This window comes from Microcaecilia unicolor, chromosome 4, assembly GCF_901765095.1.
Source record: "Microcaecilia unicolor chromosome 4, aMicUni1.1, whole genome shotgun sequence".
Classification (NCBI taxonomy): Eukaryota; Metazoa; Chordata; class Amphibia; order Gymnophiona; family Siphonopidae; genus Microcaecilia; species Microcaecilia unicolor.
Window position 1 is genome coordinate 154,762,418 of NC_044034.1, and position 24,795 is coordinate 154,787,212.

The 24,795-nt window shown below is 43.0% G+C and overlaps 2 protein-coding genes across 3 annotated transcripts in view; one reads left to right on the forward strand and one right to left on the reverse strand.

Annotated features, from left to right (window-relative positions):
* The window catches only part of APIP (APAF1 interacting protein), a 50,393-nt gene extending 46,886 nt beyond the window's left edge, over positions 1-3,507 (reverse strand). For both annotated transcript variants that reach the window (XM_030200792.1, XM_030200793.1), the window contains exon 1: positions 3,355-3,507. In XM_030200792.1, coding sequence (XP_030056652.1) covers positions 3,355-3,402 — 48 coding nt within the window. In that variant the 5' untranslated portion in view covers positions 3,403-3,507. The remainder of the gene's footprint in view (positions 1-3,354) is intronic.
* The window catches only part of PDHX (pyruvate dehydrogenase complex component X), a 142,216-nt gene continuing 120,928 nt past the window's right edge, over positions 3,508-24,795 (forward strand). Inside the window, exons 1-3 of the mRNA XM_030200791.1 lie at positions 3,508-3,682; positions 3,793-3,956; positions 17,437-17,520. Coding sequence (XP_030056651.1) covers positions 3,624-3,682; positions 3,793-3,956; positions 17,437-17,520 — 307 coding nt within the window. The 5' untranslated portion in view covers positions 3,508-3,623. The remainder of the gene's footprint in view (positions 3,683-3,792; positions 3,957-17,436; positions 17,521-24,795) is intronic.

Sequence of the window (24,795 nt, forward strand, 5' to 3'; positions counted from 1 at the left end):
TTTTTCGTAAACAAATTACCCTAACTATGGAATTATCTTTTGTTTCTTGGTAGTCGTATGCCTGAACTCCGTTTTGAGAAACTGAAATCATGACTGCAGTCATTAATTTGAAGCACTCTAATATCATAAATGAAAATAATGATAATACCCCAACATTTACTTGGTGAAAGACAAATATGTTGAAGAGTTTCAGAAACTTTACTGGAAAGTTTCAGATTTTGCTAGATATTAGGATATATTACATTTAACTTTCAAAGTACCACTGACATACACAACACTTTTATTCCACTGTTTACTGAGTAGCGCAGCAATGCCGACACAGTTCATTCAAAGTGAATGGGCTGTGTCAATAGCGCACGGCTTAGTAAACATGGGGGGGGGGGGGGGGGTGTAAAATTAGGTCACATGGTTGTAAATATCCCTCCACTAAAAAGCATATAATTTCAATTCACTTTGATTAGACAGAAAGCATGTTAAGTTGTAGAACAGAATCAAACTAGATCTCATAGCTTAGCATTACCTGAGCATTTTTGTCCCTGATTCAGTTTCTGTAGGGCGACTTAGGCCAGTGCTAGCTTTATGACATTTATGCTGGTACATATAGCGCTCACTTCGAATAGAAATGGAAAGAAAAAAAAAAAAAAAAAAACAGGACTACAAATACAACAGTCACCACTCTCCCCTATCCTTTCTAATGTGTTTATTTTCTCCTTTGGATTTATTCTAGAGAACGTATTCAAAATCTGCATGACTGTTCATAAAATTATTTACGGCGAGGCACCTGGATACATGACAGACCTTATTGACCTGCCAACCAGAAACACCACAAAATCTGCACGATCATACCTAAACCTCCACTACCCAAGCAACAAAGGACTCAAATATAAATCCACCTATGCATCCAGCTTTTCCTGCTTAAGCGCACAACTATGGAACGCACTGCCAAAAGTTTCCGGAAAGCACTAAAAACAGACCTATTCAAAAGAGCATACCCCACCGACCCAACATAAAAATACATGGACACCTGCGACACAATGCAACCAAAGAACGTAAAGGACGTTACCTGCCTCTTCCTTCCCCTCCCTCTCTAAGTTCCTCCCAATTGTACTTACCATACATGTACCTTATCTACTACAATATCACCTTGTATTCATTCATACCATGTATCTGTTCAGACCGGAATCGGCTAACGCCGTTAACGGTAACATGTAAGCCACATTGAGCCTGCAAAAAGGTGGGAAAATGTGGGATACAAATGCAACAAATAAAATAAATAAAGCAGAGTTCTTAACTTTTATGTATGCAGATGACATTACGGTGCTGGTCCCTGTCCATATTATAATTATTCTAAGTTAAAGCAGCACAATGGCCTGAAGTCTCCCTCCAAAAACTGACTCATTGCAGTTAAACCTGAGAGGACACAGCAGCCAAATACTGAAGTGATGGAGCCTGTCCATCAGTTATTAATCTATTTTTATTTTATACTTGCTTTCCTAATGTAATTTGTAATTTTGCATTTATTATCTTTTCATTACTTTTTATTCTTTAATTTTTTTTAGGTACCATTTCAATTTAAAATTGTAATTGTGATTAATTACACGATTAAAAGGCATGTTATTTATTTAGGGGCCCTTTTACAAAAGGGCAGTAGGGGTAGCACTGGCTTGGCATGCAGCGATTTGGCCCTACCACTGGGCTCCCAGGGGAGCCTGGCAGAAGTTCCAAATTCCATTGCTAGAAAATATTTTTTTAATTTTCCAGTGCTGGGTTGTGCGTGGTGATAATCAGCTCTGCCCAGTTACTACTGGGCTACCGCCAGAGCCCCACCTCAGGACACGGCCATGCAACAAGTGTTTAACTTACCACATGATCATTTCCTTCCGTAAAAGAAAAAAAGCCTTTTACTGGTGGCAGTAAAGGGGGGCCTCAGCACACGGCTAACCCATACGCTGACACCACCGCAGGGCCCCTTTTACCGCCAGTTGCATAGGCGTAGTTTGACTGTTTCATTTGGGGGGGCAAAGGATGGGGCGGAGCATATTAGCATATTCATTTGCATATATATATATATATATATATGCATGAATATGCTAATATGGAGGAAAGAGTAAAAACACAGCAAGAAAGATCTAATATACCTGGCATTCTGCTACTCCCTCCTATATAGGAAAGCCTTCTTTTGTTTTTTTTTCTCTAGCCACCAAAAACTCCAGTATCCTCCGCTCGCTAATGTGTGAGAATCTACTTACACCAGGGATCCGCTCGCATCACACTTACTGAAGCAGTCCTCTAGGCGACAGCGCCCCGCCAGCCTCCTGACCACAAGCCATACCCCGATCTGCTCACAGCCCAGCAACACCATAAGCAGCTCCGGCAACGACGAACGGGCAGGCAGCGCTGCTGTAGTAAAAGCAACAAGGAGGCAGGTTCAACTCCGTCCATCACTTCCCTGCCCTCTCAGCGTCCCGCCCGAAAAGAAATTACATCACAGGAAGGCGGGACGCAGAGGGCAGGAAAGTGATGGACTGAGTCGAACCTGCCTCCTTGTTGCTTTTACTACCCCAGCGCTGCCTGCCCGTTCGTCGCTGCAACTTCGGGTAAAAGTCGCCATTCCAGTTGTCGTCGTTTTGGGGGGCATTGCCCCCTTGCCCCCCCAGTCTAAGCCCATGGCCATTTGGTAAACAGGCCCCTTATTTCCCCCCCTATTGCAGCTCCTTGTGACTCTTGCCAATGGAGGGTTTAGTGATTTGTCCAGAGTCAGAGAGAGCTGGGGGAGGGGGGGGATACATTTAATTGTGTACAATCAGGTACATTAGGTATATTTTTTTCTGCCTTTGGAGAATTCACAATCTGAAGGGTCCTTTTACTATGCGCTGGTAGGCACTAACTTGTACCTCCTGTGCCAAAATACAATACTGAGGGTCGTACTCAGTTCTCAGGCATTTGTGCACGCTTCCCCACCAGGGGTGTGCCTGCAGTTGGCCAGTAATCGGTTAGCACTGCTGCATGCCAAGCACATGGTTAACACAGTAAGGGCTCATGCTAACTGGATATTAGCACCTGGCCATTAATGGTAAAAATAGAAATACAACCATTTTACAGCTGCACTAAAGGTAGCCTGGGGCACAGGGAAACCCACACAATAAACAGCCCCTTTTAGCACAGTTTAGTAAAAGGACCCCTTAGTTTGTACCTGAGGCAGTAGAAGATTAAGTGACGTTGCCCAAGATCACAAGGATGGGCGACACGATTAGAACGGAGTTTCCCTGGTTCTCAGCCTGCTGTTCCTGCACCAGATATTTATAAGCCAAGCTCAGCCCGTCCCAGCTACCCCGGCGGCTCTGGGCGTCTCACCTTGGCATTGTCAGTCTGGTTACAAGCCGCTCCGTTGCAATAATACATGTTCTCAGAAACACTCTCAGCCTCCGCGCTCTGCAACTAGTCCTGCGGCCTGCCCCGCCTGTGCTGACGCGCCGCCACCGCTGAAGGACCCCTCAGCAACCGGGGGTCCTGACTCTCTGCCGGCGCGTCCCGAACCAGAAACTGCACCCAAAGGGCAAGCGACTCCCTACTCCGGACCCCGGCCTGCTTGGACGCTCAGGGCATGTCTCTCGCTTAAGAGGATGATGAGATCTTTGCTGCTGAGGGCAACGCAGAGCGCCCGCCACCTCTTATCACCACAGTATTTCAATAACTTTTGGTGGTGTGGGGAGTAGCGTTTTCTCTTGTTTTTACAAGGACCATTCTGGCGTTTGCATGATTTTTATTAATGGGATGTCGCTTTTGGTTCAGGCAGAGGGTAGGGCAGACCGGTGCCGGGGCGCGGAACATGGCGGCTTTCTTGAGACTGGGTTACTTGGGCTTCCTGAGGTCACTCTTCGTTCCTGGCCCCCACCTCCTTCCCCGCAACTTGGCTGTTGGTTCCCGCTGTTTCCACGCTTCAGTAGGTCTACAGGGTAAGTATTGCTGCCACATGGAAGTAACCGGCTGTCGTTGTCCCCGGTGTAATGTTTCCAATTGAGTTAATTTTGTGTTTGGCGGAAACATTAGCCTCACGCCTATGTGAAGGTATATTGGAGTGAAGCAGGCCATAAATTGCAATGATGGAAGTAAATTTGGAAGCCCTTTTCCTGAAAGTGTTAACAGCCCATGCATTACAGCTTTTTTAAAATGTAATATGGGGGGGGGGGGGGGGGGAGGTAGAGAGTGGGTGTGGAAGTGTTAACCAGCAACTGTGTGTTATACTTAATGAGCGTTAACTAACTAATGCAGAGCTAACACCTTTACTGAGCTGCTGCAAAAAGTGGCCTTAGCATGCCAAAACCATTTTTATCCTGGTAGGAAAATTGCTGATATTCATTTTTTCCCATTAATGGCCATACACTAATTTACCCATTATTGCGTGAGCCCCTATTGCCACCTATTTTGTAGGCAGCAGGGACTCGCATACTAATCCTGCACTAATCAGCATAGTATGCAAATCTCTCTCGTGAATATTCATTGTGGAAATCCTGAAAACCTGACTGGCAGGGGTGCCTCCAGGTTTGGGAACCACTGCGCTAACCAATTTGCATAGATGTTGCCCACCCTCCGCCTCCAGATTTGCTCCTTGGGTAGTGCACACACACATGGCAAAATTACCATGGGATGACTTAGCGTACCCCACGGTGAGCCATTTTCTTGTTGTAGTAAACATGTGTTAGTACTTATCACAACTTAATAAAAAGGACCCCTAAGTGCTCCCACATTAATTCTATGCAGGTGATGCTCGCTAATGACAACATTAGTGCACAACCTGCAATAATTTTAAAAATCCCCCAAAAGTGCAGTGTTATGTCTGGAGTTAGCATGTGGTAAAACCCACATTACCATGCGTTAAACACAGGTGCTAGCACATTTTTGTAAAAGGGTCCCTTATTGAATTCCCTACACTTAGACACTTAGACTATGATTTGGCTGGTTGCCTGCGTTGGTGGTCTGCATAAAATACGCATAAATATGCAAACATATACAAGTTGAGGGCTTCTTTTACAAAGCCGTGCGGCAAATGAGAGGAACCCCATTCAATTCCTATGGGCTTCGCCTCATTTGTGGCGGCGGAATTGCTAGTGCGGCTTTGTAAAAGAAACCCTAATGATCTATTTTATCAAGCTGCACTAGCTGCTCCCACTGCGGTAATGCTGACAAAGCCCACTCACTTTGAATGGGCTCCATCAGTATTGTTGCACGGGAACCACTAGCACAGCTTGAAAAATGAGGCCCTAAATGAATAAAAAATGTATAAAAATTCATTAATATAAAAAGAAATCATAAATTAATAAAAAAAGCATACATAAATAACATACTTCAAATATCAGTGATAACAGAAATTCATGCACTGATTAAATATAAAAGTAAATCTTAAATATGTAGAAATATATGTCAGGAATACATAAAAGTACCATGAGATGATAATCATTTCATTAACCTGATGTTATTTTAAAGAATGTTTTCATTATGTTTTGCACATATTTTTTTAACAAGATGCTATAATGTTCAGCTAATTAAAATTTCACTTAGGGCCCTGTTTACTAAGCTGCGCTGTAGGCATGCAAACTTTTTAGCATGCGCTAACAGTAGAGATACCCATAAGAATATAATGGCGCACACTACAAAGTTAGCACGCCTACACAACATGTCTTAGTAAACAGGGCCCTGAACGTGTTGCCCACTGAAGCGGTGAAGCCTGTCCGTTGTAATGTTTATTTAGAGTTCTAAGTTGTCCCTCAGTTATTATAGACAGAGGGAATCAGAACAAATGTGTCTAGATATTTATATTTTTCATTTTTATATTTATTTTACAAAAGTGCGGTAGGGTTACCACACGGGTAATGCATGGCACTACTGCCGGGTGTGCCCAGGCGCTCTGCGGTAATTCTGCATTTTCTGCATGCTGTTTCCAGTGGTAGAAAATAATTTTCTACCATGGGAGGCATTCCCGGCGGTAATTGGCAGCGTGGTCACATTGCTGCATGCTGCCCGATTACCGCCGGGTTAGCGCGTGAGCCCTTACCGCCTACTAAATAGGTGGTGATAAGGGCTTATAGGCAGTGAATGGCCACACGCTGATTGTAATATTAGCCCAAGGCCATTTATTGCTCCATTTTTAAAAAGGCCTTTTTCCTGCCACAGTAGAAATTGGCCTAGCATGCGGCAGTGTCATGTGCCAAAGGTAATGCAGGCCACTTTTTACCGCAGCTTAGTAAAAGGATCCCTTAATGTGATCAGTGTTCAGTAGAAGTTTGCTTCATAGTAATACTAGTAAAAAAAGCCCGTTTCTGGGAGAGATGAAACGGGCGCTAGCAAGGTTTTGGGGCAGGGGGAGATGGGGTTTGTAGGCTGTGGAGGCATGTGCAGCGACGCAGCTGTCCCCGAAGCACCCTGCAGGCACAGGGAGGTAGCGTTTGTAGCCTCGCGACCCGTGTCCCCCGACCCCCCTCGAGGTACCTGCGAGGTCCGTGATGGTGTTAGATCGCGTTTGTTTAGTTTCCAGCAGTGTGCTCCGCAGATGGCGTGGAGGTTCGTGATGGTGTTAGATCGCGTTTGTTTAGTTTGCTGCAGTGTGGTCCGCCCTCTGCCCTAGTCATGATGTCGTGATGCGAGGGCGGGGCATACGGCGCTTCAGAGTTCTGACTTCTGTTTTCGAGGCATGGGCAAACCAGATATCTCTGGCGCCTCACAGTTCCGCCTTTGAGGGGCTTTTGAGGCTTCATTTAGAACGTTGGGGTTGCGAATTATGTCCGGAAGGGGCGTGGCTGAGGGTGGGTCCAGAGTGACAGTGAGTGTTGCTGGGAGCCAGCCTAGCCTTCAGTGCTTCAGTGTTTCCCTCCCACAGAGTGAGCCAGGTGACAATTATTATATGGGATTTTATCCTTTTTTTGTATTTGGCTATAACACCAAAGCAAAAGTTGTATTTCTGTTCTTTTATAGCTTAATACTTGTCTGCATGAAAGCTGTTTACTATACGAAGCATTATATGATTGAACTTGTCGTCTGATGGTATTACATATACATTTATGGTTTTTATGTTTGTGTTTCCATTATGTCCCGCAGATCAATCCAGAGACTTGCAGGTTATACCCATCTACCAGCAGGTGGAGATAGAGATTATTCCAAATCAGAGCTATAAGCCATTCTGTGCTAATTCCTTCAGTATCTCAGTAGATGGATGGACATATCCTGTGCAGCTCTGTAATAGGTGTTTGCTCCTGTCCTGGTCTCCAGGTTTAGTTGAGCTAAGTGGATTGCCTCGGCGTTGCCAGCCTGTGGGGTACACTTGGTGGTATCAGGTTCCTCTTCCCCCTTCCCCACCACCGCCTTTCTTCACTTGCTCCTTCTGGAGATTTATAAAAAAAAAAAAGATTGATTCACCAGAAAGCCTTCCGCCTCTTTAAAAATTAAAAGAAAAAGAAAGGAGGAGGAGCAGTAGGAGTATTGTACCAGACGGCTGAAGCAGTGCTTGGTGGACTGGGGCCTTGGGAAGCATCGTGACTTGCTTACTGCACTTGCCTCTGCCAGTGACGATCTGCCAACCAGTATGTGGTTCCTATGCGGCCAGAGCCTGCCTCAGTTGGGTTCAGATGGCTTCCTCTGCGGGCTTCTGCCACAGAGATGTCCTTGGCAGTGAGTGCCAGACATTGGCTCTGTCTCTGTCACTAGGTGGCAGATACTGCTTCAAAAGCTAGATTAGCGAAGTTGCCCTTCTAGGTGCCGATCCTGGCCAGTTAAATTCTTTTGACTATTGGAGGGGGGGAGGGGACTATGACATTTAGGCATCACCTTACAAAATAGCACCTACTGCAGATAGGTGCCTAACGGTCAATTAATGGTGTCTATGATGTGCACCTCTATGTTCCAGTTTTTAGAATTGCCCCATATATTCCTACTAATGACAGCAGACATTTACAGAGTAGGGATCAGACTCAACCCCTATGGAAATAGCTAAGTTTTCCACCCCCTGTTGGAACTCCCTGAGACAAATGTGGGAGTTCTGTCCCCCATGGTTCAAACACACAGAGGGCTGCACAGTGCAGAGAAGAGGAAGCTTCTGATCTGGCAGGGGCAGCAACACAACAAAAGAAAACAAACTAACAAAACAGCAGGGCATGAAAATCCCTGGTGCCAAAGGGGAAGTTGCCATGGCAACCTGGCACTGGGCAAAGTCAAACCTTGCCATGAGATAGATTTGCATATCCAGGAATTCAACATATGCAAATCTTTTTCATGCATATTCATTGTAGCTGTATAGAAACTCGACTGGGTTGGGGAACAGATTTCTAGTGTTTATTCACTTTTCACTGGATGAGCTGTGCCAGCCTATTGTACCGTGTTTTTTTATACAGGGCTTGTGACATTGCACCCAGCTGTCATTCTAGCTCTATACTATAGAGTCAGCATTTGTCTGGTTTTGCCAGTATTTAAATCATGTTCTCATTTTTAGGCTCATATTCACTTCTCCTTAGCCGTTCCTGTGTCCACTTTTGATCTGCATGTGGTGGTTTTAAACAGTTCTTAGTCTAATGCTGTATTGAAAATGGACAATGATTTTACAGTATCAAATATAATAAAACAATCATTTTACAAAAATCCTGTAGAACTTAAATAAATTCTCAGTAAGCAAAGTTTTCATCTTCTTACCAGTCTGCATATAAGATTGCTCCAGCCTCAGGTCCTTAGGCAAAATCTATTCCAAGTCAGAAGTGTCTTGACATTTTAGTATTTGCCCCCTTATGCCTCCCATTTTACAGGCTCAAGGGTGAAGAGATTCCTATATGACATCAGCATGATAGTCTGCCTACGTGGATAAATGTGCTAAAGCGACCTCCCTTTAGGGAAAGCTAAGCAAACTTGGGATCCTGTGATGAGCCCAGACTGTGGGTTAAGTACTGTAGGTCTGCTAAACCGATCAAATAGCCAGAAATGTAAATTATCCTAAAACAGAATGACGCACCGAGATAACTGGCTCATGAGTTTATTTTTACATCATTGCTATCCTATTTAATATTATGAAAATGATTTATTTATAAACCCAAATTGTGAATGGGGTGCATTTAAAAAGTAAATAATATGTTGTGCTTCTTTGAGAAACAGATATTGAATGATAAGTTCAGTCTAATTTATTTATTTTTTAATTTAAATTTTATTGCATTATCTAAACATGGTAGGGGACACATAAATTTCAAAATGCTTCAACAAGAAAATATATGTAGCCAATACAACAGAGAATGTCAAAAACCATGACAAGTGTGAAACCCATAAAAGTAAGCAGAGCAGTTATTCCTCTAGAAGAACTTTTCAGTTAACCAAATCGTTTCCCACCTCATCCCTCCCCCTCCATAATTCCAAATGGCCATTGTTGTGCCATCTCCTTCCTGCCTGCAGCACATGAAGGTGATTTAGGAGCAACAAGTAAAACATGAAAAAATCCTAAAAATCCAAGTAATTCCAGGACATGTAGCTGCTCCCAGAATGCAGGTAAGGTTAGATATTTCCACTGTCTCATAAAATCCTCCCATCCCTGCTCCCCCCTACTCTGCTTACTGTGTGTAATTCTGGTCGCCACATCTCAAAAAAAGATGTAGTAGAATTAGAAAAGGTACAGAGAAGGGCGACGGAAATGATAAAGGGGATGGGACGACTTCCCTGTGAGGAAAGGCTGAAGAGGCTAGGGCTCTTTAGTTTGGAGAAAATTACAGCTGAGGGGAGGTATGATAGAGGTCTATAAAATAATGAGTGGAGTGGAACGGGTAGACGTGAATCGCTTGTTTACTCTTTTCAAAAATACTAGGACTAAGGGGCATGCAATGAAGCTACAAAGTAGTAAATTTAAAATGAATCGGAGAAAATATTTCTTCACTCAACGTGTAATTAAACTCTGGAATTTGTTGCCAGAGAATGTGGTAAAAGCAGTTAGCTTAGTGGGGTTTAAAAAACAGTTTGGATATCTTCCTAAAAGAAAAATCCATAAGCCATTATTAAGATGGACTTGGGGAAAATCCACTGCTTATTGCTAGGATAAGCAGCATAAAATGTATTTAGCTGTTTTGGGATCTTGCCAGGTACTTGTGACCTGGATTGGCTACTGTTGGAAACAGGATGCTGGGCTTGATGGACCTTTGGTCTGTCCCAGTATGGCAATGCTTATGTTCTTAGTAGATGGTATGGATGGGCAGACTGGATAGGCAATATGGCTTTTATATGCCATCATTTTCTAAATCCTGATTATACAAATTATCCTTTTTGTTTGAATTATTTTTCAATGGTATTTAATGTGATAATTCAGCAGCATATTTCAACAATTATCCTTATGTGAACCCTTAGTTCAGTAACTGGTGGCAACTTTGTGGGCAGCAACAACTTCAATTAAATATTTCTTGTAACTGTTGATCAGTATTCACATTGTCCTTGAGGAATTTCACCCATTTTTCCATACAGAGCTTTTTCATCTCTGTGACATTTGAGGTCTTTCTTGCTTTAGATTTTGCCACAATATTTCAATACGATTTAAGTCAGGATTTTGACTTGGTCAATCCAAAAGAAGTCTCTTTGTCTTAACCGTTATATAGTAGATTTGCTTGAATGTTTGTGGTCGACGCCTTGCTACATGACCCACTTGTGGCTCAGCTTAAGCTCACCGATGAGCTGACATTCTCCTCTACTGTTTTCTACTATGAAGCAAAATTCATGGTTTCATTGGTGATGGCAAGCCATCCATGCCCTGATGAAGCAAAGTAACCGCACATCATGATATTCCACAGCTGCGCTTGACAGTCAGGATGCGGATTTTACTTTGGAAGGTAGCTTGTGACAAAACAGGGGTGGAAAAGTCCATAGTCTGCTACTAAGACAAACATGGGGAAGCAACTGCTCGCCCTGGGATTTGCATGGAAACAAATACAAAGAAAATACAAATATGCAATAAGACAGACCAAAAGGTCATATTATAAAACTAAAATAGGGCCAGATTACAAAGACACAAAGAAATTATACCAACTCGTGAACAAACTACTAGACATCACCTTGGTCACCACAACCAATACAGACATCCCATCTGCAGACAACCTTGCTAAATACTTCAATGAAAAAATTGCAAACCTAAGTAACACGCTACCTCAGGACAACACCGATATCGAAAATTTCATCACTGGTTTGGATCCAACCCCTGGTGAATACCCAGCGGACCGAACCTGGTCAAACTTCACTCTCCTCACTGCGGAAACAGTCACCCAGGCGATTAATAGGTTCTCCAACTCTCACTGTAAATTGGATACCTGCCCCAGCTACCTAATAAAATCCGCCCCCACCTCTTCATAGTAGACCTTACATCCCACTTAAACTAATGCTTCAACAAGGTCTCCTCCCTAAGGAAAATGGCAACATCCTACTCACCCCAATACCAAAAGATCCCAAGAAAGAAAATCAAATGAAATCACTAACTACCGCCCAGTAGCATCAATCCCACTGGTGGCCAAACTGATGGAAAGCGTGATAACCAAACAACTTATTGATTATATAAACAAATTCACAATATTACATGAATCACAATCAGGATTTCGCCCCTCCATAGCACTGAAACAGTACTAATTACCCTCTTAGCCAAATTCAAGCAGGAAATAGCAACAGGCAAAAGCATACTTCTCCTCCAATTCGACATGTCCAGTGCGTTCGACTAAACCATAAAATACTACTAAGACTCCTAGATTACTTCGGGATTGGCGGACACATACTTAGTTGGATCAAGGGTTTCCTAACCACTAGAACATATCAAGTGAAATCAAGCTCAGACATATCGCCACCGTGGAAAGCAGAATGCGGAGTACCTCAAGAATCACCACTATCGCCGATCCTTTTCAACCTAATGATGACCCCATTAGCCAAATCCTTATCCAACCAAGGCCTTAACCCTTTCATCTATGCAGACGATGTCACATATACATTCCTTACAAATGTGATCTGACAGAAATCACCAACGAAATCAAGCTCAGCTTGAATATCATGGACTCACGGGCAAACGCATTTCAACTAAAACTCAACACAGAAAAAACACACTGTCTTATCCTCTCATCCCAATACTATACGAACAAACCCACAAACATAAACACCCCAGATTATACCCTCCCTATCTCAGATAGCCTGAAAAGTCTCGGTGTTACAATGGACTGTAACCTCACACTAGAGAACCAAGTGAAATCTACAACAAAGAAAATGTTCCACTCAATGTGGAAACTCAAACCATTCTTCCCTAGAGAAACATTTCGCAACTTCATACAATCAATGGTACTAAGCCATGTAGACTACTTCAATGGAATTTATGCGGGATGCAAAGAACAAATTATAAAGAAACTTCAGACCGCTCAAAACACGGCAGCCAGGCTTATATTTGGAAAAATGCAATTCGAAAGTGCCAAACCCTCCTAGAAAAACTGCACTGGATCCCAATCAAAGAACGTATTACTTTCAAAATCTGCACCCTGGTTCATAAAATTATCTACGGCGAAGCCCTGGGATACATGACAGACCTCATAGACCTACCAACCAGAAACACAACATAATGAACACGAACATACTTAAATCTCCACTACCCAAGCTGCAAAGGACTCAAATACAAATCAACCAATGCATCCAGCTTTTCCTACATAAGCACACAACTATGGAACGCATTACCAAAAGCCGTGAAAACAACTTATCACCTAAACTTCTGGAAATCATTAAAAACGAACTTGTTCAAAAAGGCATACCCTACCGACCCGACTTAAATGCCTGTACCCTGCAACACAAGGAAACCAAAGCTCGTAATGGACATATAATATCTCTTCCTCTCTACGATTCTCTAATTGTTTATTTTATTTATTTATTTATGCATTTGTATCCCACATTTTCCCACCGTGTGGCAGGTTCAATGTGGCTTACATATTGCTAAAAAGGCGGTTACAAAATAGTTGACTATTCAGGTTGCATTCTTCAAGAAGAACAGACATTTTCTGAGTGGGATGAATAGTTATGAGTGTAAATCTTCCACATTCAGTAAGTTTCTAATTGTGCCTCTGGAGAAGGGGTAAAATTGTCTCTAACAAATCTATCTTAAATGTTACCCTTCTGATGAACTCATTGATGGCTTGACCTTAGAGCAGTGGTTCTCAACCCAGTCCTTGGGACAGGTTTTCAGGATACTCACAATGAGTGCATATAACATAACTTTGCATACATTGGAAGTAGTGCATACAAATTTGTCTCATGCATATTCATTTTGGATATTCTGAAAATGTGATTGGCTGGGTGAGAACCCCCTGGCTTAGAGCATCAGTCCTCCTGATTTATTCGAAATATGAAAGTATAGCTAAGAAAATCCCTGTCAGGTGTACATTGAAGTATTGGTGAGTGAGGGGCTGGTTTATTTGGATTTATTTTACCACCTTAGAAGAAATTCACCCAAGGTGGTTTATAGCAAGAATAAGTAAGGCATAGGCAATAGATAACTACTGCAGTAAAAGTATTTATCAAACAGTATACATCATGTTTACATTGCAGGTAGCACACTGCACCATTATACGCAGCATCCCTCCATAATGTGTCTGTACACACAGACCTTATTCTACCAAAACATTACTGTATTTGTTCATACCAGAATTGGCGAACGCCTTTACGGTACTATGTAAACCACATTGAGCCTGCAATTAGGTGGGATAATGTGGGATACTAATGTAACAAATAAAATTTGTAGCATGGAATGTTGCCACTATTTGGGTTTCTGCCAGGTACTTGTGACCTGGCTTGGCCACTGTTGGAAAACAGGATACTGGGCTGGATGGACCATTGGTCTGACCTAGTGTTGCTACTCTTTTGTTATGTATCATGAGCCAAAAGTTTGGTTTTTAACTTGCCTATTTCACTATTTCAGAAATCTTTTGGCTCATCCAGATTCTCTTTGGCAATTCTGATATGGGTAGTTTTTTCTCAAACTGTTCTCTCTTGAATATCATTCTCATTCATTGTTTTCCTTTTTGGTTGACACCTGAACCTCCATATCTGCTGCAATGAGTGAGACCTGCATATTTTTAGATGTTGTCCTGGGGTTCTTTGACTTCATGGATAATTTTGTGGTTTGGTCATGGGGGAATATTTAGTAAAATAACTGCTTCTGGGTACAGTTGCTGTAGTCTTCAACTTTTTCCATTTACAGACTGCCGGACTGATAATAGCAGGATGGAACTCCGAATGTTCAGAAATGGTCTTGTAACCCTGTACAGGCAGATGAGCTGACATTCTCTGATCCTCTGATTATGGCATGATGAGTACTAAATAATCTTTATGGTGAATACCAAACTCCAAACCTTTTGGACCTTTTATATAAGACAGGATGCCTAAATTTAGGTGTGCAGGGTGCTTTGTGTCACCCGGTTATTTAAACACCTGGTTCTAATTAGTTTCACTGACAGCGATTCAAAATTACTCTTAACATTCTATTCTTTTTTTTTTTTTAACTGTTTTTATTGACAGGAGAGGCACAAATAACAGGATACAGGCAACAAGAGAGCCGCAGCTCGTATCCAAACTTTACAAATAGAGTAATAAAACATGATACAATGAGATGAAAACCAACTAATACAAATAGTGAGCTATCATTGCCTGATAGAAATACAGCAAAGCGTTTCAGTCGTGTCAAACTGTCCACCTTTTTATAAAATGAAGCGACTTATAAACTGTCACCCTAACGGGCTCCTCCCTCCCGTGAATCTGAACTGCAACCCATGCCATCAAAGCCACACCTTATTTATTGGACAGCTGCGACAGGCATTCATGACATCTCCGCCAAATACTAATAAAGGCCTGGGCATGTTTTCGAATAGAGTCCAAAGTCCCCTCCCTCTCCCATGCTCCCATTATTTGCATGCAGGGAACCTCGGATTTCCTAAAAAGGTGATGGTCCCACTATCCCCCACCCCCCATCCCCCCAGTGGGCTCGCCACATTCTATTCTATATTGTGCTTTGAAAATACAGCTCACAGACAAAAAAACAAAAAATTGTTTAATTTTTTTATTCCTTTTTATTGTGTAAGCAAAGACTGGTTTCAGTTAATCAAGGGAGTCATGATAAGAACTTCTAATTGTCTTGTGTAGTAGTGCTGTTGCTATTTCTTTGCTCTCAGTGGTTTGTACAGGATTGCTGCACTTTCTTCTGCTAGATATTTCTTCTGCTAAGTATTTGTTTACCTTCCTGATCAAATTTCTTTGTTGCAGTCGTCAGTTGGAGATGTTTTCAGTTTTCTTAGCTTGTCCAGGCAAGCGTAATGTCATCCTGATGTTATATAGGAAGCTCTTCACACTCAGTAGCTGGAATGTTTCCAGTCATCTATAACAGAAGGTGTGATGTTGTCTATTGGTCATTAACATCTCTTAAGATTACAGCTAAATTCATAGGCCAAAGAATTAATGAGGACTCGATGGATTCAGTGTCGGACAAAACAAGACTGGGAATGACAAATTGTCCATCTTCATAATTTTGATGGCAGATTAGTCTGATACATTTTCATGGTGAACCTGATATACTCCAACAATCCAGGGTTCACTCTGGCCATTTGCAGGCAATGTTTTTTTATTCAGGAGTATGAGATGCTATCAAAAGCTTTGTTTTACTTGGTCCATTAACAGTTATGTGGAAAAGGAATGGGACTTGATATACCGCCTGTGTTTTTTTTTTTTTTTTTGCAACTACATTCAAAGCGTTTTACATAGTATATACAGGTGCTTATTTGTACCTGGGGCAATGGAGGGTTAAATGACTTGCCCAGAGTCACAAGGAGCTGCAGTGGGAATCGAGCCCAGTTCCCCAGGATCGAAGTCCACTGCACTAACCACCAGGCTACTCCTCCACTTATAACTTCTTTTATGAAATAGTGACAAAGTTGCACACTCAGATTCCAGAGTGTGCAACTTCAAAGAGGTGTGAACCAGGGAGGGGCATGGGTGAGTCAGGGGGCATGGTTATAGGATATTATCATTTACATGCCTAACTACTTGTACTGAGGTTTTACTTTTTGTTACAGCAGACCATGATGGCTTTATTCCGTATAAACTGATCTTTGTTTCCAAGTGATCCCCAATGATTGCCCTTAGTTTGAGTCCCAAGTGTGATTGTATACTTTAACCACATATATTGCAGTGAACAGCTCATAAACTGTAGATAGGTGTGTTATTGGTCTCCCTTCAGAAGGAGAAGTGTTCTTCCTGTAGTCCTTGTTTCACTGTAAAAACAATTGAGGGAATTTAGTAAATGGAGCTCAATTCCATGCCTAAACAATTGGTGCTAAAGGCCCAATTCTATATATGGTGCCTAAAATTAACATGCGTTAGGCAATTATGCCTAAGTGTATTCTAAATACCACATGTAAATCTACACACAGTATTTAGAATACGCGGGCACAGTTCATGTGACTACGCGCGGACATTTACAACAAAAAAAGCTGGTGTAAATCCCTGCGTGTAGTTTTCGCGCACTGGCCCATATTTTATAACAATGTGTGTAGGTTTTTGAACACGCTCAAAATGCCCATTTCCACACCCTAAGCACGCCCCCTTTTGCCTGTGCGCATTAGAATTTAGGTGCAGTACATTACAGAATATGCTTAGCAATGTATGTGCATAAATTCAAATTTTTGCCAGTTTGTGCTCATTATTGCTTGTAAAGAGCTGTTAACGCTTAAAACCTTGTTAAAACAATCTATTCACATAGTTAAAGAATATGCCTAGATTTACGCGCAGAATCGCACGTAACTCTAGGCGCTATATGGGGAATTTATAGAACTGTGCGCAGGCGTTAATTCTCTCCTAACTGGACTTATGCCTGCTGAAAGCATGTGTAAATGCTGGTACCTAATTCTGTAATTCCACATGCAACTTTTGGGAATGCCTCTGACACGCCCCTGGCCATGCTCGCTTTTCAGATACACGCTATAAAAGTTGCACATGGAACTTTGTAGAATAGTGTGCATCCAGATGCGTGCACAACCGCCAATCAAAGCCAGTTAGCTGCAATAATCATTAGTTAGCGCCCAGTTATTGCTAGCTAAGGTCTCGTTAATTCTGTTGGGCACGCACAATATATAGAATCCGGGGGTAAATGTATTGCGCCTCAGGATTGTCAGTGCACTACAGAATGTGAGATTCCTTTAATGTTTGAGGGCCTTTCCAGTGTATCACTAACCTCAGAGCATTATTCACTGCCACTTTCTGTATAAGTTCCTCAGTAAACAGATTCAGTTGTGAAGAATGGGTGGTAATGGTCTTAAGCAGCCTACCTGTAAGAAGATCTGTCTGCCCAGTACCTGGATTTGGCAGTATCAAAACTTGTAGCGTAGCTGCATGGCATTATTTATTAATGCTTATATTTTTATCCTCTAGGTATACCCCCTGTTAAGGTTTTCATGCCAGCACTATCTCCAACAATGGAAGAAGGGAGTGTAGTAAAATGGCTGAAGAAAGAAGGTGAGTTGCTGTGACATAGTAACAGCAGTCAGATTGAAAAGAGAGGTTTGTCTTTGGTGCTCAACCTTTCCGAGTGGAAGGGTAATCATGCCTCTGTGCTCCCTGACCAACTTCTTTATCCAACAACAGAAGAGCCAGCTTGGAGTCAAGGATTCAGAATATAAGTACACATCATAAGGGGAATAACGTTAAGAATACATGTTTTTTCCTGGCAACATATAGGTAATGTTACATAGTAGTGTGCTCTGTGCATTTCAGTGTAGTTGACATACAGACATCCATGTTGAAATGCTACGTTACCTGGAAGTTGCTTCATCAGTTAAAGCAATCACACTGGGCTGTTACTTTCTTCTCCATGTTGCCTCTTGTTAGATAAGAAAATCTGGTCCCCAAAAATTTGGCATAGAAAACAAAACCTGTGTTTTTCTTAACAACCATCTGTGTCTGCAAGTGGAAAGACCAGAGATCCAGAGAGTCAGTGCTTGAAATCTCTGTAACTTGTCCCTGTTTCTGCCTCCCCACTAATGATAACTGCTGCCACCAGTCCAAACTGGAAATATTGCAGGTCTGCTCTTCCCTGCAGTAGCAGAAATAAGTAAGTCCACTTATGCTCAAAAATAAGTGTCTATAATCTAGGTAGCATAACCTAGGACTTCTGCATAACCCTTGCAGGATCCCCAGTATTTCAGTGGCAAAAGGCAGTAAATTTATTACAGAGACACAAAGCAATCCAGAATGAACCTACTGTTATTGCAGGGCAGTGGTGTCCATAGCTTCGGGGGGGGGGGGGGGGGGGGGGGGGCGCGCTGGTTATTTCCCAGTACCAGGCAGTGGAGGGATTTTGTGTTGCTGAAGTGACACCGGAATTTGAATATATATTTTGTATGATTAACCGAAAGGGGTAACATCCTAGCTATATGCTCTGTATAGTTTCTAGAATAGGTAAAAGTTTCTTGATGTTGATAGTAAGTTTAGTGTGAATGTGCTGAACATTACATCCGGCATCAGAAAAACGCTATGAAACATATCTGTCCTAGATTTCTCACTGATAAAGTAAATAACAATTGTAACTTTTTTTCAGAAAAAAACAATATAATAACTTTAATTTTGACAACGGTTTATAAAACAAATGAAATTCTGTTTGAGAATTTAATATTTCCGTTTTATCATTTTTAACATCAACAAAATATTTAGGAATTTTTTTTTTCAGCTATGAATTTTAGTGTTCAGAGCATCCCAGATATAAACGTTGTTTGCAGCTGTCATGATTGAAGAAAGGTTGAGAACCACTGCGCTAGACTTAAAAGGCTAGCAGTGCTAAATGAAGAGGCTGGGCAATGTATTATTTATCCGCACTTGTCTGTGAATTAGGGCACTCCAGCAGTACAGACTGACATAGATGATCAGCAGTCCTCCTCTGTCAGCTAGAAATCCTCTGCCCCTCTTATTTTTGTTTTGTGTATCTGTTTCTGACCTATGAAGCTAAAATATTATTTGTATTGTGGTGCATATCTTGAAGTTTTGCACTTAGCCAGCAGATTTCTGCCTTTCAGATTATGTGGCATATTGCTGGTCTTAAGAAAATTAGCTTATGCAAAAATATGAGGCATATGCAGATTTAACACCTATTTTATTGTAATTGGGACCAAAACAAGTAAAAGAACATGATGGTAGAAAAGACCATTCAGTCTATCCAGTCTGCCCATCTACATGTACTGCCCAGTCTCTACACAGGGACGCTGGGGGGGGGGGGGGGGGAAGATTCCCCGGGGCCCTGCCTCGAAGGAGGGCCCAGCGCTGGGGTCTGTCTCTCCTGCTGCTGCGTGTCGGGACCTGGGTGATTGCATTAATACGATAACCTGGGTCCCGGTACACAGAAGCAGGAGAGTGACAGACTGAGGTGCCTGAGTAGAAGGGAGTGGGGGACCCCGGCAGCCTGAGTTGGGGAGCGGGGGACAGTGGTGGCCCTGCCCTGGACCCAGCTCTGTCTCTCGGTGGCCTTGTCTCTACAGTCCCTCCCTTTCCCTCAGAAATCCTCTGTGCATGTCCCATGCTATTTTGGATTCTGATAGCGGCTCTGTCTCCACCACCTCCACTAGGGGGCTGTTACATGCATCTTGCCACCCTATCTATAAACAGACGTTTCCTCAGATTATTCCCGAGTTTGCCTTCTTTCACCTTCATCCTTTGACCTCTCATTCCAGAGCTTCCTTTCCAGTGGAGGCCTATCTCCTATGCGTTTATAACTTAGTTATTTATATGAGTCTATCATAGAACCCATATCCTGCCGTTCAAAGCGGGTTAGAACAGAAACAGTTATACAACACAGAGAAATACAATCAATGCCATAATTATAACAAATACCATTGAAATAATGGTCTTCACAGCTTTTCGAAAAAACTCATATAGTGTGAGAGATTTCTAACATCAGATTGTAAATTATTCCAAAGATTAAAGGCTCTTCCAAGTAAGGTAAAGATCACTGACAATTTTTGTAGCCACCCTCTGATTCCATCCTGTTTATATCCTTTTGAAGATGTGGTCCCCAGGACTGTTTCTTGTTCGCCCTGTGCCCCCAAGCATCCTAATGGCTTTTGCCATTGTTTTATCTACCTGAGATATCATCCTAAGATTACCACCAGATCCTGCTCTTGCGTTGTGCACAGAAGAACTTTGTCTCTTATATTGTACTGAGCATCATAAATGCATAACCCTGCACTTTTTAGCAATAAATCTTAGCTGACAAACTCAAGACCATGCCACTAACTTTGCTAGATTCCTCCTCATGTTTTGCACATCTTGAAGTGTCTACATTATTACAGATTTTGTTATCGCCCATAGTAAAACACACCTTTCCTGATAGCCTTTCTACAATGTCACTTGAAAGAATGTTAGTAAGTTGTGGGCATAAGTACATAAGTAATGTCACACTGGGAAAAGACCAAAGGTCCATCGAGCCCAGCATCCTGTCCATGACAGCGGCCAATCCAGACCAAGGGCACCTGGCAAGCTTCCCAAACGTACAAACATTCTATACACGTTATTCCTGGAATTGTGGATTTTTCCCAAGTCCATTTAGTAGCGGTTTATGGACTTGTCCTTTAGGAAACCGTCTAACCCCTTTTTAAACTCTGCTAAACTAACCGCCTTCACCATGTTCTCCGGCAACGAATTCCAGAGTTTAATTACGCGTTGGGTGGTGAAAGATTTTCTCCGATTTGTTTTAAATTTACTACACTGTAGTTTCATCGCATGCCCCCTAGTCCTAGTATTTTTGGAAAGCATGAACAGACGCTTCACATCCACCTGTTCCACTCCACTCAATATTTTATATACCTCTATCATGTCTCCCCTCAGCTGTCTCTTCTCCAAGCTGAAAAGCCCTAGCCTCCTTAGTCTTTCTTCATAGGGAAGTCGTCCCATCCCCGCTATCATTTTAGTCGCCCTTCTCTGCACCTTTCCAATTCTACTATATTTTTCTTGAGATGCGGCGACCAGAATTGAACACAGTACTTAAGGTGCGGTCGCACCATGGAGCGATACAACAGCATTATAACATCCTCACACCTGTTTTCCATACCTTTCCTAATAATACCCAACATTCTATTTGCTTTCCTAGTGATTTTATTCAGGGCAATATTCAGCCTGTAGCAGTCAATGGTCATAGTAAAACAAACCTTTCCTGATAGCCTTTCCACAATGTCACGAGAAAATGTTAGTAAGTTGTGGGCAGGTCAGTTTATTCCCTGTAATCTTAGTGATTTTATTCAGACCAATATTCAGCCTGGAGCAGTCAATGGTCATCCTAGCACTGGCCACCGCAGGCAGAAGTTGACCTGGATAGTCAATGTTAGGCCTAATCCGGGCACCAGCGTTAAATATCCAGGGCTTGCATAGCTGCCGGAAGTTATGGGGCCCCAGACAATATTCAGACTGATGCCCAGATAAAGTGGATAAAGTTAGTGTGACGCAACGGTGAGTTTCTGAGCCTGAAAACTGTATTATTCATGAAGTGTATTTCTCCTAATTGGCCAGCAGATGGCACTTGTTTTGTGTTTTAAAACAGTTGCAGAAAAAGACTTTCTCTCTGCCAGTTTCAGCTTATGGAAAGGCAATCTGCAGTACCATTGGGCAGCTACTTTCAAAATTGATGCCCAGGGCTCTGATTGGCCTTGGATTTCAAATCAAGCCTGAAGGTACTGGATTTTCCCCAGTCTGAGCTAGGGAGTGGAGAGAGAAAGATCTCTTTACTGAGGCCCAGTGAGCAGTTATATTTTATAACCTGTGAGCAGCTATATTTCCTGAACTCCCCAGGTACTACCCAGGTAGTAAATAAATGTTTAAATAGTTTTATAATTGATCTATATTCATTTACCTGTTATTGCTTGCTGATTTCACCTTTTTTCTGTTCACTGTTCAAGTTCTGTGACGACAAACCTTATTTAATTTATTGACTCTGCTGTCCTGGACTAACTAAGCATCCTGGTTCGTGTTTTGGGGTCTGTGGGTGCTTTGTGGGAACTGTGGGACCCCTGGAGTGTGGCCCCAGTATCCTAGAGATCAGTGGGGAATAACCTGAGAGTGGGAGACTAGCCCAGAGGCAAGCAGGACCCAGTTATTGTGTGGAGGGTGCTAATATAAAGCACAAGCCCAAGTGTAGGCAAAGCTGGGCAGACCCTTCAGTTGGCCACAAGGTAACTCCAGGCATTTTGTGACAGGCAGCCTTTTTGCAGTTCTAACTATCTCAATATGACCACTAACCTGATAAACTGTGCCTCAGCCCTAGTCCCATTCACGGACAAGCCTAGTACTAAGTGGACAGTGCTGTGGCTGTCTCTGTGGATTTTGTTTTGTGACACTGCAGAGCATTTCTAACTGGATATCTTCTTCTGATTATTGGCCTGATTATTATCACCTCATTTGGGGACAGGCTTGTAAACCTCAACATGTATACTCTGGGAGAGAGGGGATATGATAGAGAAGTTTGAATACCTCAGTGGCATCGGTGTACAGGAGGTGAGCCTTTTTCAAAAGAAGGAAAAGCCTGGAATGAGACGACATAGGAAGAAGTTGAGAGGAAATATGCTTAGGAAGAATGTAAGAAAACCCTCCTTCATGGAAAGGGTGGTAGATGCGTGGAATGGCCTCCCGTTGGAGGTAGTGAAGTTGAAGACTGTGTCAGAATTTAAGGAAGCGTGGGACAGGCATGTGGAATCCCTTAGGAAAAGGAGGATTTAGTGGTTACTGAGGAAGGACAGACTGGATGGGCCATTTGGCCCTTATCTGCCGTCATGTTTATATGTTCTATGTTTCTACCAACTAAAAAGTAGGGCTGCATTTCGATTAAAATTTTAATCACGATTAATCATGAGTTCCTTAGCACAGGCAGCAGATGAATCCATCAACTGGTGGGTTGTATCCATCTACCAGCAGGTCAAGATAGAGATCACTGACTTAAGTGAGTGGTATTGGACGACCAGCCCCTCTGTAAGCTAGTATATCTCCAGCAGGTGATGGACGTCTTCTTTCCAGCTCCTGGATTCTTCTGCTTTGGGACTCCTCCTGGGCTACTGTTGGCTAGCCAGTTGAGAGTGGGGGTGATTGGCTCTTGTGCCATCCTTGGGGGCATACTTCTTTGGGGGTCCTTGCCTCACCCCTTGTCCGCTTTTGCCTCCCTGCCTGGCCTGATTGCTGTAATCTTCCTCACCATTAAAAAAAAAAATACAAAAAAAACCCAGAAACAGCTTCAGAGCTTGTGCTGCAGCCTTGGCTGTTTTAAAAAAAAAATAAAAAAAGAGAAAGATTCAGCGAAGTTTAGTTGGAGGGAGCAGGAACACAGACTCACTTCTCAGCTGTTCTGTCAGCGATTTTCGTCTGGGAGGTTTGTTCTTGCTCTATTTGGGTTGCGCTGGGTGAGTGACCTAATTTCTTCTATTTCCTCGAGCAGCGTGTTGGTATGGCAGCTGAAGTAGTTAAAAGCGCTGCTCCCGCTGCGGTAGAAAGAGATCTGCAGCAGGTCTTTGTTTAGCAGGCTGCTCCAAATCTGTGCCGGCTGAAGTGGCACCCGTTGCTTAGCTGTCGGTTTCCCGCGGAGAGCACTGCTCCACGCGCCATTTTAGCATTTGTCTGCTCCCTCCGACGCGGCTCCTGCCAGTCAGCTGATGGCGGTTTCGGAGCCATTGCCTGCGGCTGAGTCAGAGCGCCTTTCTTCCACTTCAGCGTGTCTGACTGGGGAATCCCTTTCTGTGCATGGGGGCTCAGGGAATCCGTTCTTCCCAGAATTTATTCTTTTATTACACCAGGCTTATCTTTTAAAGAAGACTTCCTCTCGGCCTTCTTTCCAGGGTCCTTTAATGCCTGTTAACTCCTCGGTAACAGGGTTTGAGCACATTCTCTCCTCTGCTCATGATTCTCTCCCTCTTAAGAGGAGAAGAACAGCCTCTGTTTCTGAGGGGGCATCTTTGGGGCCTGGGTCTCCTTTACCTTCCCTTGCTGCTTTGTCAGGGGATTGTCTCCGCCCTTCTAGAACAGAGGATTTTGAGGAGGGTGATTTGAAGCAGGAAGAGCCTGATGACCCTACTGCAGTTCGTGTTTTCCATAAGGATGAGCTTACTTCTCTTATTTCTAATGCGTTGGCAACTTTGGATATTGCAGATCCGGAGCCTCAGTCTTCTTCTTCGGTCAGTCTTAAAATGACCAGTACTCGGAAGATAAATGTTCTGCAGCCACCTCCTCATTTCCCGGTGCTTCAGGATGTCCTGCGCAATGATGGGGGCGAAGGTCCACTCTTCAGTTCCCGAGATTGGCGGTTCGGCATTTTCGCATGGAAACTTTGTGGTCCGTAGTAACAGCAGTTCAGCCAGGAGAGTTCCTCTCGGCGCTGGACCTCAAGGAGGCATATCTTCATATCCCCATTTGGCAGCAACATCAGCGTTTACTCCGTTTTGCCATTTTAGAATGTCATTTCCAGTTCCGGGCACTCCCCTTTGGCCTTGCTACAGCTCCTCGGTCATTCTCCAAGGTCATGGTGGTGGTAGCAGCATTCCTGAGGAAGGAAGGGATCAGGGTTCATCCCTACCTCAACGACTGGTTGATTCGAGCGGACTCGGCTCTAGAGAGCCGCATGGCTACCGACCGAGTCATTTGTCTGTTGCAGTCATTGGGCTGGGTGATCAACTTACGCAAGAGTCATCTGATTCCGTCTCAGCAGTTAGACTACCTGGGAGTTCGCTTCGAAACAGCACTGGGACGTGTCTTCCTTCCAGAGGAGCGTGT